Below are 15666 nucleotides of genomic sequence, written 5' to 3'. Positions count from 1 at the left end.
TAGTTGGGCAAACCACGTTTCTGAGGGTGGTTTACTCAAACCAACACTGGAATTTGTTACTAAATGTAGTGAACTGGAACATATTTTTCGTAGTTATAATGACAACAACAAATTAAGCATAACTTCTTCTTCTTTCAGTGCCTATTCGTTCCGAATATTGGCAATCATTCTGGCTATAATTATTTTATTGACTGATGCTTCAAATAGATTCGTTGTTGTTGTGGAGAACCATTTCCTCAGGTTCTTCAACCATGATATCTTCAACCATGATAAGCATAACTAAAAATTATTTAAAAAACCTAACAGAAGCTGCAAAATACGTAAATGTTAGCAAAGATGTAAAATTACTTTTTTTATATGTAAAATGTATTTAATACTAATTCTAAATAAAATTATTAAAGATAATTATTACAATATCCGCAAGAGAAAAATCACGAAGATTGTGAAATAAATGTCTAAATGATGTTCATAAAGTCTGAATATGACCTGCTCTCACATATGTTTCAAATTCTTTACATTTTACCGGCCTTTTATATTTATGTTTTGTAGCAATATCTATTTTGTTTGTAATACACACAATCAAATCGAAGATTCATTAGTGCACGATATGCCATCGAGGTATACTTACCGTTAACAGTTTAAGTTTCGAAGTTATTCATTACAATAATGGAACAACGTTGACATATGATGCATCGTTAAAATAAGATCCACACAAGTCCCCTGGCTTTGTCTCGCTATGACGTCATGTGCAAAGTCGATTAAAATTAAAACGTCAAGTGAGCATACCTTGTTTGTTATAGTATCATGATTAACAAGTATACCTTTTTTGTGTTAAAATATTGTATCTTTAATATTAAAAAAAATAGTGCTAACTTGAAGGCCAAATAAGTTAAGCGCAAATTTAAGCCACATCTGTGGCATATGTGGCGTCCTCTGTCAGCTACATCAAAATGTACATCAAATTATAATTTCTAATACTCAAGAACATCCAGTTGTAAAATTGTAAATGTTTATACGTTAATATTTATAAACCTAAAAAATGTAGCGAAAAATTAAATTTCAAATTTCCATTTTAACACACCGTATCTTTCTTAATATCCATATTTTATTAAAGCAAATTGGCTTACATCGTAATATATTAAAGTGTAGAATCACTAAAGTCACAAATATTGTACTCTAATTGAAGACTAAAACCACCAAAAGTAACGAGTATAAAGTACCTAGTAATAATATCTAAAGTAACGGATCGTTACAAACATTCAAAAATAACGAAAGTTGACTTCACTGATACTTACCATTACAAATTTTGCAATTCCTCGGCCGTGTTAATAATTCATAAGTCCAGATAAGTTTTAAGGTACCTATCTAATGAAATAAGTTTGTTGTTGAAATGTATTTATTGCTTTTATAATACAAATTTGGTTAAGTGTGAACTGCTTTTGGAAACATCTTTTTTCTCGATTAATAATTAAGAAAACCTGGACTAAATTCTGGATGAGTTATCAATGCCATATTTTAGCTATTTGTGTAAGTGAATAGCCTGAACTTACTCACGTAGCCGCGATGAATAATGATTAACCTTGAACAATTCATTTTCCACAATTCTCTGAACATTTCTGTATTGAAGCAAATCTACCTAATTATTCTTACAAGAAAACAGCTTAAGACAAATTCCATACACGTTTGTCTCCCGTAGGTAAACATCACGCTTTTCTATATATTTCAAAGCCACTGCAAGAGTAAACTGCTTAAAACACATTTCACACTTCTAGACTTTTCTTCATGTATTCTGTGTTCATTTTACAAATCTCTATGCAATCTATTATATACTTTTTTTAGTTATATAACTGAGAAAAGGTCTTAAAACAATTTTTAAACTTGTACTGTTTTTCTCCAGTGCGAAGATTTATATGTTGTTTAGTACTTAATTGAACAAACTTTCAAAATAAATTTCGCACTTGTATGGTTTTTCTCCAGTGTGCAATCTCGTATGTTGTTTCAACGAACTGGACTGAGAATATTTCGCACTCTATCGTCTTTCTTCGGTATGCAATTTCATATGTGTTTTCATATTATATACTTGAGAAAACGACTTAAAACAAATTTCACACTTGTACCGTTTTTCTCCAGTGTGAAAATTCATATGTCGTTTCATAGTACTTAATTGAGCAAACTGCCTAAAACAAATTTCGCACTTGTAAGGTTTTTCTCCAGTATGCAATCTCGTATGTTGTTTCAAAGCGATTGACTGAGAAAACAGCTTAAAACAAATTTCGCACTTGTATGGTTTCTCTTCATTGTGCAATTTCATATGGTTTTTGATATTACCTCCTTGAGAAAACGCCTTAAAACAAATTTTACATGTGTACGGTTTTTCTCCAGTGTGTACTCGCAGATGTGTTTCCAAAAGACTTGCTGTACCAAACTTCTTAAAACAAACATCACACTTGTAATGTTTTTCTTCAGTGTGTATTTCCATGTGTTCATTTAACGAATTTCTATGCAATCTCGTATGTTGTGTCAAAGCACTGGACTGGGAAAACAGCTTAAAACAAATTTCGCACTTGTATGGTTTTTCTCTAGTGTGCAATCTCATATGTCGTTTTAAATGACTGGCTGTAGTATACCCCTTAAAACAAACTTCACACTTGTAATGTTTTTCTCCAGTGTGAATTTTCATGTGTACACTTAACGATTTTCTATGAGTAAACTGCCTAAAACAAGTTTCACACTTGTACGGTTTTTCTCCAGTGTGCAATCTCATATGTTGTTTCAAAGCATTGGACCAAGAAAACGGCTTAAAACAAATTTCGCACTTGTATGGTTTATCTCCAGAGTGCAATTTCATATGTTGGTTCAAACCACTGGACTGAGAAAAAGGTTGAAAACAAATGTCGCACTTGTATGGTTTTTCTCCAGTGTGCAATCTCATATGTTGTTTCAAAGCACTGGACTGAGAAAACGTTTGAAAACAAATGTCGCACTTGTATGGTTTTTCTCCAGTGTGCAATCTCGTATGTTGTTTCAAAGTACTGGACTGAGAAAACGGCTTAAAACAAATTTCGCACTTGTAAGGTTTTTCTCCAGTATGCAATCTCACATGTTGTTTCAAAGTAGTGAAGTGAGAAAACGGTTTTAAACAAATTTCACACTTGTATGATTTTTCTTCAGTGTTCAATTTCATATGATTCAAATTACTTGACTTAGGTTGACTAATAGGTCTGTTAATAATTTCAACAGTATCTTTCTCTTGGAGTAATCCTAAAATAAAAACCAACTATATAAAAGAAAATTTTTAAAACTCGCGTATTTCCGAACTTAATATAAATCCTACCCATAAAAATTTATTAGGGTATCAGTTTAAAATATTCATTTTGAAAGAATTTTTATTGAATATAACTACATTCTTAAAATAACAGTGCAGTTATAGGGTAAAAAAACAAACAGTTTCACAAGCATCAAAAATTTGAATTATAAGTATTGAAAAAACTTTGTGGTTTAACACATGCAGCAGCAGAACATATTTGCAAATTAGAATAACACTTTTATTTTTTAACATTTCAGTTGGAAATAATTTTAAATAACATTCGGTTTTTTTTATTCAGACTGATGTTTTCAATGCGTTCATAATAGCATGTTCATGTAATATATCACTTTTTTAAGAATAAAGAGAAAAAAATCTACCAGTTTTGATCCACCGCAACAGTGTAAAACATTTTTCCGCCTATCATTAGGTTGAATGAAAAAAAAAACGGCGCGTAGCACCTGGGAAATTCCAACAGAAGTGAATCCTTTTGAACCCTTGAAAAAAATCTTAATTTTTTTCTTTAAAATTTTTGTTTTATGATTTTAGTAATTTTCAAAGTTTGTTAAATATAATATAAAATTTATTCATCATTTACATTTTCATTATTATCTTGTATTTATGTTTAATTATTTCATTTTGATTATCATTATATTATAAAAATAAAACTATTGGTTTATAATGAATATTATTTTTTCATCCTGTTCATTCAAGCTGTTAGTCGCTGTTCTTTTAAAACCTCCAGCTGCAAATCAGCGAAAACCTGTTGGATGAAGCCCAAAAAAATCCTCCGCAGAACTATACATTCTTTTTTCTTTGAAAATAGGGCTCCAACTTTCAAATCGACGTGAATTATTATGAAAAGCATTACAAGATTTACTTTCGATATACAAAACCATGCCAGAATTTCAGATTAACAGATAAGGAGGAAATTATATCATGGTGACGTAATTATCTACGCTCAAATAGGAAATATCGTGCGGTAAAACGAATTTTTTTTTATTTCGACGAGACTTTAATTAACGCCGGACATACAGTCGCCAAAGTTTGCAAGATACAATAGCCAGAAATGCACAACAAGCTTTTGTTGAAGGTTTATTGCCAAGAGTGCGAGCGCCGTCAGGAAAGGGCCAGCGTCTAACTGTCGCTCCTATTGGCAGCGATACTGGTTTTCTGCAAAATGGTGTTCTTGTTTTTATATCGAAGAAAACTGGGGACTATCATGAAGACATAAACTCCATATGATTCGAGAACATACTCCAGCGTGCAGATAGTAACTCTGTTATAGTATTGAATAATGTATCTTATCGATGACTAATAGAAAATCCATCATACAGAAAAATATATTTCATTTACAATACGATGAAAATATATTTCATTTACAGAGTAGATATAGTACTGTAACGAAATAGCCCATCTCCGATGCATTGTATGTGTCACAATTCGTAGAAGGATAAATCTAGAAAACTCAAAGAGTTGGCATTTCAATAGCGCACGTCTTCGATGCGCGTTCGATGAGACGAATTAGAGGTGGGCTACTCCAGAATGTTCTAGTACATAGTTACTTTTATATATAAGCATACCTTCTATGAGTTAAGTTTAGTTGATAAGATATTACCGAACTGTAAATTTATAAATAAATATATTTATATACGCTCGTTTTATTTAATCTCGGTACAGTTGGTGTCCGGTGTGAGGATAATTGATTTACTTAAAAAATAAATTCAGCAGTGACTTTTGAAAAAGACTTTTGAACTTTTGAAAAGTATTGTTCGTCGGGAACATCCGCGTAGTTCGGTAGTGATCTTTGTACGACAGAACATTTAAAAAAGTACGTGTGTGCTACAAAAACAGTTGCGTGCGCAACTAGAAGAACGCCATGAATACTGCAGCGGGTCCAAGAAGATACTCCAAGAACGACTGAAGACTGTTCTCATCAAAAATTGAGAAGACACAGAGACATTCCAGTTCCAGTCAGCAGAAGAAGCAGTTTTAACGAAAATAAAAAATGTGTCGCAAATGATTGAAGAAACTTCTAAAAAAATCATAGTAAATTTGAAAACGTCTCGCAAATTATTGAAGAAACTTCTAAAAAAAAAGATGATAAATTAGAGAACGTTTACAAAAGAATCGAAACATTCGAAAATGTATCTTGAAGATTCGACGAGACTTCACAAATAAATAAAGAAATATGTATTCAGAACGATGAGAAATTTTAAGAAGTCTCAAGAAATTTTCTATAAGATACAGAAAAATGTAAACGACAAGATAGAAGACGTAGAAGAGAAGATCAAACAATTAGAGACCATGATAACTAACACTAAAGTGCTACCACTAGTTAATACAGTAGCCTTAGATCCGGTAGTGAAAGAAGAATCAGCGAGAGACGAAACGACACATCATATGAGATTCAAATTGCCACCATTTGATGGAAAGTCCTCTTGGTCCATATACCTTAGACAATTTGAAGCGATTGTGACAGTCAATCATTGGACAGAACAAGAAAAAGCTGTTTCCTTGACTGCTGCTTTACGAGGTGATGCTGCGGATATCCTAAGATCGATTCCTAAGGGTCAAGAAAAATGTTACCAGACCTTTTTCACTCGACTAGATAAACGTTACGGAGATGCCCATCTACAACAAGTCTACAAGGCGCAACTAGGAAGTAGAATTCAACTAGCAAGTGAAAATTTGCAAGAGTTTGAAGCAGATGTTGCTCGTATAGTGCGCTTGGCTTATCCGGAGGTACCAGACAACATTTTGGAAGAAATTGCTGTAGATACCTTCGTCAATGGGTTAAAAGAAAGTTAATTACAGAAAGCTTTACGATTAGCAAGACCGAAAGTTCTAGATGAAGCGCTCGCTATTGCATTGGAACATGAAATAGCTAATCAAACGAGTAAGAACCATTGAAGAAGGAGACGAACCAAACGATGAACGTCTGGAAGAAATCGTACGAAAAGTAGTTCGTAACATGATGCCGAAGAGACGCGAAACCAGATGTTGGAATGATGGCGACGTAGGTCACATTCGCCGTAAATTGCAAGAAAATAATGTAACAGCAGAAAGCTAGAACAAATCGAACACAGGGCTGGAAAAAGTCATTCAAATGCTGATGCTCAGTCAATACGGGTATACAGTGCAAATTGTAATCACTGTCTTAAATTAGAAGAACGACTTTGCCCCGTGAGACGAACCACCGTCATTAATGATCAATGGCAGCCTCAACAGCTACAACACGCTCAAGCAGATGATCCATGTATAAAAAGAGTATTGGATTGGATGCGTTGAAGTGAAAGACCTTCTTGGCAAGATATTAGTGCATGTAGTCCCGAAGTCAAGTGTTACTGGAGTCAATTTAATTGCCTAGTGCTAAAAGATGATCTTCCGTATAGAACCTTTGAGAACGATGATGGTACAGAATCTAAGCTTGAGTTGATTGTACCTAAAAGTAAAGTGTCAGAAGTATTGCGTCAGTTACATCACGGTGCATCAGGTGGACACTTTGGCATTACGAAGACTCTACAAAAGGTTCGAGAACGGTTCTATTGGGTGAACTGTAAAGATGATGTAAGAAGATGGCGCCGGAAATGTGAACTGTGTGCAACCAGTAATGGTCCAGTTGGTAAAAAGAGGGCACCTATGAAACAGTACAATGTTGGTAGTCCTATGGAAAGAGTAGCAATCGACATTTTGCAGGTCCACTTCCAGAGACAAATGATGGAAATAAATATATCCTGGTAGCCATGGATTATTTTACGAAATGGACTGAGGCCTATGCGATACCAAATCAAGAAGCTGCTACCGTTGCAGAGGTACTTGTTAAAGAATTCTTTAGCCGATTTGGTGTTCCCTTGAAGGTCCACTCCGACCAAGGTCAAAATTTCGAGTCAACCCTTTTCCAAAACGTTTGTAAATTGATTGGTGTCAATAAGACTAGAACGACACCCCTGCATCCTCAATCAGATGAATGGTCGAGAGGATGAACCGAACGATGGGTAAACACCTGTCCAAAGTTGTATCAGAACATCAAAGAGATTGGGACCAGCACATTCATTTATTCCTAATGGCCTACCGCTCGGCCGTGAATGAAACTACAGGCCAGACTCCAACCTGCCTGATGTTAGGTCGTGAAGTTCGGTTGTCCTGCGACCTAGAGTTTAGCTGCAGACCTTCCGAAGAACATGATGCAAGCGAAGATTATGTCGACCGCCTGAAGTTAAGAATGAACAACATTCATGAACTTGCCCGAAAACACATTCAGTTAGCCAGTGACAGAATGAAAGATCAATATGATTCTCGATGCAAGAATGAAAGCTATGAAGTAGGTGATCTTGTTTGGCTTTATAATCCACAACGTCGTCGAGGCTTGTCTTCTAAATTGCAAAGACAATGGGAAGGTCCGTACGAAATTAAAAAGAGAATAAATGACGTAATATGCCGAATTAAGAAGTTGCCGAAAGGTAAACCAAAAGTAGTTCACATAAATCGTCTTGCACCTTATGCTGGTTCAAATGAAACAGAAGAAGCACGAACCCTTCAACATGAGATCAAAGATGACCGGCGACCAAGCCTTAATGAATTTATGTCAAATTACGCAGAGGAAAATGGTGCTAGGTTCGGCGTGACGACAGAAGTTCAGCAGGATCTTTTTAGTGTTCCGCATAACGTTTCTCTAGAGTACAGATGGGAAAAGATAAGGGAATTAATAGACAACAGAGACGAAAGACAGGAAATCCCTTTAATAACATTATCTGAATTGACGGAAACCTTAAAAGAGGTTAAAAACGGAAAAGCCGCAGGGCCTGGAGACATTCCCATAGAGCTGGTTAAATATGGGCCGACTGCACTTTTAGAATTAATAGTAGACCTTTTCAATAAATGTATGTGTGGAGACCAGGAAATTCCTAAAGATTGGAATAAATCTTATATAAGCTCCATATATAAGAGAGGGAATAAAAGAGACTGTTCCAATTATAGAGGTATTAGTGTGACGAGCTCTGTGGACGAGCGATATATAAATTGTACGAAAATGCAGTTAGTTGTGTAAAAATTGGAACCAGAACCTCAAATGAATTTAAAGTCACTAAAGGCCTAAAGCAAGGATGCTGTTTGTCACCGACACTCTTTAAAATATACGTCCAAGATGCATTGAGGAATTGGAGAAATAAATGTAGATTTATGGGCATCGAAGTGGGACAAGAAACTCTGTATACATTGTTGTTTGCAGATGATCAGGTTGTGGTTGCAACCGATGAGGAAGATATAAATTATATGAATCGAAAATTATTTGAGGAATATGCCAAATGGGGGCTTACTGTAAACATAAGCAAAACAGAATATTTAAAAATTGGAGGAAATACCACAGATCTGAGGCTTGAAAACGCAGTCATAAAAGGCTGCAACCAGTATAAATATCTAGGAAGCATCATATCAGCAGATGGCAGAGTTAAGATAGATGTACAAAACCGAATAACCCAAGGGAAAAAATGCATCCGAATACTGAATTCATTACTGTGGTCTAATAAAATAAAATTGCATACCAAACTTCGCGTATACAGAGCAATTGTAGAACCAATTACCACATATGGTGAAGAATGTTGGACGATGACAAAGAATGAACGAGATAAAGTAGACGTTGTGGAAATGGATTATCTTAGAAGGTCATGTCGAGTATCGAGAATGGAAAGAATCAGGAATGAGGAAATACGAAACCGTACAGGAATTAGAGATACTCTTTCAGATAGAATACAAGGAAGGCAATTACAATGGTATGGTCACGTGATGAGAATGGAGGAGGAGCGGTGGCCAAAGAAAGCCTTAATGTATGTTCCGCCAGAAAGAAGGAAAAGGGGAAGACCACCAAATTCCTGGAGAAGAGAAATTACAAAAACAATGCAATCTAGAGGCTTAGAAGAGGGATATTGGAGAGATAGGAAAAGATGGAGGCTGAAATGCAGGAAGCGGCAATCGCCGTAGGACCCCCGTTATATGATGATGATAACGTTTCTCTAGCCCACTGTGTTGCCCAAGATCTTGAGATGACTGATGGAATCTCATCTGTATTTCATAAGAAGTTCGGTCGTTTGGACGAGTTAAAAAACCAGCAGCCTAAAGTTGGAAGAGTATTGGGATTAGAAGATGGTTCTCGATCTTTGCTGTATATGGTAACCAGAAAGTCATATACAGACAGGGCAAGCTACGAGGATATATGGCGTGCTCTAACTAATTTGAAGAAAATCGTGTGCAATTATGACATCAAGAATTTGGCCTTACCCAAGATAGGCCATGCACTAGAAAATCTGGATTGGAAGATTGTCAGAAGCATGCTTGAAGTGATCTTCCGAGAAACTGGCGTACGAATTATCGTGTGTTGTATTAACCCGAAGAGATCGTGTCCTTCAAAGTCTGTAGATTGTTATTTCTTTTTCAGGGGTTCATGCAGAGCTAGAGAGTTCTGTAGATTCCGCCATCCTGGGCCTACATCTGGAGTTGCTGATCGGGACGCTCAGATCTAAGAGGAGAGCAGTGTTACGAACATGCATTCGGCGTGACCCGTATAACGGTTGCATCTCCGGTTGCAAGTTTCCGGCGATGTATCGAGCGCGAGAGAGATCAACCCGTCAAATAGGCGAATTAGAGGTGGGCTACTCCAGAATGTTCTAGTACATAATTATATATATATATATATATATATATATATATATATATATATATATATATATATTATACCTTCTATGAGTTAAGTTTAGTTGATAAGATATTAACGAACTGTAAACTTATAAATGGGGTGTAGAGTTGTGTTATAGAGATAGCACCTTTTATCGGAACGACCACATCGAGCGTCATAGACGGGAGATGGTTCTTGATAACTGGTCCTCATAAGACAGCTAACTCTCACTTATGGCTCCACGTGCCACACCCCGGGCAACTGCATTGGTCTGCAGGCTAAACTAAGTGAGGGTAGCCAGATATGGCGAAAATTTTACCGAGCGATTGCCGGTATAAGCGATCTCCCACTTGCTGACCAACGGCTTCGGGCGGATGAGTTGGTAAGTGGTAGGGATCAAACTAGCACGCAGCGTCTGACCCAGAGTGGGCGGCTGCAAATAGCGTCTGTGTCCAGAGGATCGGCTAAAATACAAACCAGAGAAGGCAACGGGAAACCACTCTGGTATATATTTCCCAAGAAAACTACAATGAAAGCACAAACAGAAATGGCCCCTAGTCCCCGGCAGATCTTAGATGATCAAGGGGTGCGAAGAATCCCCGGGAGGAATAGCCTAAATATTTTAAATACAAACTTTAAGATTGCAACATGGAACGTTAGAAGTCTGTTCGAATCAGGAAAACTAGCAAATGCATGCCACGAAATGAAACGTTTAGGGTTGCAGATATTGGGTTTGAGTGAAGTTAGATGGCCAGGTTCAGGTAAAGTTAAAACCATGAACAAAACTTTCTATTACTCGGGTAATAATGATCCGGTTCATCGTAACGGGGTTGGAATAATTTTAGAAGACAAATATAACAATGCCGTCACAAACTTTGTGCCATTTTCGGACCGATGTCTTCTTATTCAACTATCCGGAAAGCCAGTAAATATTAACATCATTCAAACTTATGCCCCTACGGCCGATAAACCCATAGAAGAGCTAGAAGCGTGGTATGCTGACGTGGAAAAACTTATAAAGATGACCAAAAAACGAGACCTAACATTTATCCTAGGTGACTTCAATGCTAAGTTAGGTAGAGGAAAAGTTTCTGGATTGATTGGAGACTTCGGACTTGGAACAAGGAACGACAGGGGAGAGAGAATGACAGAATTCTGCCAACAACACAACATGGTAGCGACAAATACATGGTTTAAATTACACCCTCGCAGATTGTACACTTGGACTTCACCACAACACAATGAAAACAGAATAATCCGTAACCAAATAGATTACATATTGGTCAACAAAAGATATCACAATGCAATCATCAGTGCAAAAACATATCCTGGAACTGACATCAATTCCGATCATAATCCTGTTGTTGCAAAAGTTCGCGCAAGATGGAAACTAATAAAGAAGCAAAAACCTCAACACCAACTATTAAACATCCAATTATTGAAAAACGACACCATATATCAGACAGTAAATAAAGAATTAAACAAAAATTTAGGAAATATCGACCACAATAGAATTAGCGAGTACGATGACATAAACGTTCTGTGGAAAACTATTAAAGAACAAATGAACAATGTAACGGAAAAACATCTAAAAGTAACACCTAGAAATAACAAACAGGAATGGATGACAGAAGAGATTTTACAATTAATGAACAAACGAAGAGAATCCAAAGGAAAAAATGACAAGGACGGAGAATACAAAAGACTAAATAGAATAATTCGAAAAAAAATAACCGAAGCAAAAGAGAAATGGCTGGAAACAAAATGCGTGGAAATAGAAGAACTACAACAAAGGCACGATTTCTTTAATTTACATAAAAGGGTAAAAGAGTTTACATCGACTACCAAGAGAACGACTTTTCACACCATGCTGAACACGGATGGCAAACTGCTAGAATCAACGGAAGACAAACTGAAAGAATGGGAAAACTATATTAAAATTCTTTTTCACGACATACGAGAAGAACCAAGATTGGAAAATAACAACGAAGGGCCAACAATTCTGAAATCTGAAATCATAAATGCAATTAATCATCTTAAAACAAATAAAAGCCCAGGTCCAGACGGAATATACCCAGAAACGTTAAAATTAATCAGCGAAGAAAATATCGAAATATTTGTCCTTTTATTCAATCGCATTTATGATACAGGTAAAATACCCCAAGATTGGCTGGAGTCAATATTCATCCCACTACCAAAAAAGCCAAACCCACAACACTGCAATGAGTTCCGTCTGATAAGCCTTATGAGTCATGCAGTAAAAGTCCTACTAAAAATCGTACATAATCGTATCTATAGAAAGTGCGAAACAATCATCGGAGACGATCAGTTTGGATTCAGAGCCGGCATGGGAACGAGAGAAGCCCTGTTCAGTTTACTAGTTCTCGCCCAAAAATGCTACGACCAACAGAAAGATATATTTATATGCTTTATAGACTTCGAAAAAGCATTTGATAGAGTAAGACACGACCTACTATTAGAACGTTTGCAAGAAGTCGGTTTAGATGGAAAAGACATCAATATCTTAAAAAACTTGTACTGGAACCAAAACGCCAGAGTTAGGATCGAAGGTTCCACATCCGCAGAAGTAGAAATTAGGAGGGGAGTTAGACAAGGATGTGTTCTGTCGCCTCTGCTGTTTAATCTTTACTCCGAGTTTCTATTTAAAGAAGCATTGGAGGATTCCAAGGATGGAGTCAAGGTGAATGGCGTAAATATCAACAGTATCAGATACGCCGATGATACAGTGTTAATTGCGGATTCCGACGTAGGTCTACAACGACTCATCGACAAGACCAACTCGACCTGTGAGCAATTTGGTATGAAAATAAACATTAAAAAAACCAAAGTGATGTCAATCCGAAAAAATCAAAACGTACCTCAACCTTGCACAATAAATGGGCACATTTTAGAACAGGTCAATAGATTTAAGTACCTGGGATGTTGGATCGATAGCAGCCTAAATCCTGATCTAGAAATAAGATCGAGAATAGAACAGGCCAGAAAATCTTTCGAAAAAATAAAAAAACTGCTTTGTGATTCTCGAATAAAACTCGAAATTCGACTACGTTTATCAAAATGCTACGTCTGGTCGACTCTTCTATATGCAGTTGAAACGTGGACTCTAAAAACATCAACCGTAAATAAATTGGAGGCCTTTGAAATGTGGATCTACCGGAGAATGCTTAAAATTTCATGGACATCGCATACCTCAAACGAAGAAGTGCTGCATAGAATAGGCAAGGAAAGAGAACTTTTTAACACAGTAAAAGTTAGAAAAACATCATACCTAGGCCACATACTGAGAAATAATAAGTACCAATATGCCCAACTTATAGTGAAAGGAAAAATCGAGGGAAAGAGAGGCCTAGGAAGGAAAAGACTATCGTGGCTCAGAAACATCCGACAATGGACAGGGCTAAATTTTGAACAGCTAATAAGAACAGCTGAAGATAGAGAAGATTTTAAAATTGTAGTAGCCAACCTCCATTGAGGAGAGGGCACTTTAAGAAGAAGAAACTTATAAATAAATATATTTATATAAATTCGAACCGCTCGTTTTATTTAATCTCGGTACAGTACGAATGACAATCTACTATTATACTAATCAAGAAGCATCATGGTAGATATCGTCAACATGCTGTTCATTTAATGGCTAGACTTCATGGTATTACTGTTTCGAGACTTTCACCTTACCATTCCGAGTTGAATGTAATTGAATTAATTTGAGATCAAATGAAAGAATATGTTGACCGAGAGAACGTAACATTTAAAATTGGAGATGTTCAGCGCCTATTACAAACTAGTATAAATTGCATACATCCTACAAATTGAAATAACGTAATTGGCCATACAACACAAAATTTGGAAACTGGATGAGATAATGGAAAATGTTATTAAACCTGTAATAGTAAGGATCGGCGCCAACGAGTCAGAAGACTCAATGAATTCTCAGGATTTTAAAGATTTATAAACTAAACTGTAAGTAAAAAGTTTAATGTGTAATATAAATATTTTTACTGTTGTAATATATTTTTTACCCAAGACTGTTAAGAATGGATTTATTTTATTTGTGCTAAATATGCTAGGTATGATAACGATAATTTTAACTCACAGAATACAAATTAATTTTTATTGTAGGATTATCGATTCAACTATTTATTAATCTTTTAAACATTCATAAAAGGCTTATTTACGACTAGAATAAAATCGTTGGTCCAAGCGGCCCATACTTCACTGTGAATGATATAGTGAAGAGATTGTCCAAATCCTGAAGTTCAGGACAAGTCATACATAAATATAAATATATATATATATATATATATATATATATATATATATATATATATATACATATATATATATATATATATATATATATATATACATATATATATATATATATATATATATATATATATATATATATATATATATGACTTACACGTCAGTGGCAAGTTTTATTGGGATGTTAGTGTATAGTCAAGATACATTTATATATATATATATATATATATATATATATATATATATATATATATATATATATATATGTATATATATATATATATATATGTATATATATATATATATATATATATATATATATGTATATATATATATATATATATATATATATATATATATATCTGTACCGTAGAGGTAAACAGTCGTATATCCATAATGTATACATTTGCAGAAGAGCGCAAAACATAGAGACTAGTCAATAAACTAAAAAAAAATTTTGTACTTCCATTTTTTTGAATTCAACATTATTGGTACATTACACTACGTAAATGGAAATCTATGACTAGATCTTAGTATAGTTAAGAAATGATTTACCTGGTGTATAATATTGGGACTTACGACTTTTTACCTCTATGTCTTTAAACAGGTAATATCAAAAATAAAAATCGTAAGTGATAACAAAAATATTATATTCTGTGTTTAAAAATGCAAAAACCAAATCAAAATGTTTGAAACAAAAAAAACTCATTAAGTAGAAAAATATAAAACCTAAATATTTTTACTTTAGTTGTCGCTGTCACTGTCACCTGCTTGCTGCTTTGAAATTAACAACTGTTGGTAGAAATTATGAAATTTCACCGGGATCCGCTGGCAAAGCTTTAATAAGTGTTCGTATTTTTTTTTGGTGATACCTTTACAATTCGTACTCATAGCAGGTAATTGATCAAGGAATGGTATTTGAGTTCTCGCTGATGTTGATACATTCAAACTCATAAAATTTTGGCTTGTAAAGTTTGTTTTATAAAAAATAGTTAACGGTGACGCAGCGCGAATTTGAAAGTGCATCACAGTTGAAATAAGGAACTCTTGTTTTTCATTATTCCATTTTTTACCAATACATGGTGAGTGAGGTTTGGCATACAATATTTTGAAATTTTTGAAATCCGATACCTCCATTTTAATTACAGTTGCACCTATAGAGCGGATTAACTGCTGTCAGTCCCAAGGCGTAACGATTTCCATAGTTCCTTGTTTTTTAAAGTCCTTTCAAATAAACCATAAACTTTGGTCTGCCTTCATGTGGGTATGCCCTCTCAACAAAAACTTGTAGTCTATTGTTTTCAAATTTGGACATATTTTAGTTGCCATAGGTAACTGAACATCATCATTATATTACGATTTTTAACTGGGACAGTTGTCCGACCAAATAATTAAATGTTCTACC

General features: G+C 35.1%; 1 protein-coding gene across 9 annotated transcripts in view; it reads right to left on the bottom strand.

Annotated features, from left to right (window-relative positions):
• Window positions 1-15666, bottom strand: part of LOC140450200 (uncharacterized) — a 171466-nt gene that overhangs the window by 73491 nt on the left and 82309 nt on the right. For 3 of the 9 annotated variants that reach the window (XM_072543662.1, XM_072543666.1, XM_072543667.1), the window contains exon 4: window positions 1326-3261. The exons of 5 other annotated variants lie outside the window; for them this stretch is intronic. In XM_072543662.1, the coding sequence (XP_072399763.1) occupies window positions 2030-3261 (1232 nt within the window). In that variant the 3' untranslated portion in view covers window positions 1326-2029. Of the gene's footprint in view, window positions 1-1325; window positions 3262-15666 lie in introns of those variants that run through there. One more of the 9 variants, XM_072543665.1, reaches the window with a different exon arrangement.

This window comes from Diabrotica undecimpunctata, chromosome 9, assembly GCF_040954645.1.
Source record: "Diabrotica undecimpunctata isolate CICGRU chromosome 9, icDiaUnde3, whole genome shotgun sequence".
In the NCBI taxonomy this organism is placed as follows: domain Eukaryota; kingdom Metazoa; phylum Arthropoda; class Insecta; order Coleoptera; family Chrysomelidae; genus Diabrotica; species Diabrotica undecimpunctata.
This window is presented reverse-complemented; position numbering and strand designations above follow the sequence as displayed.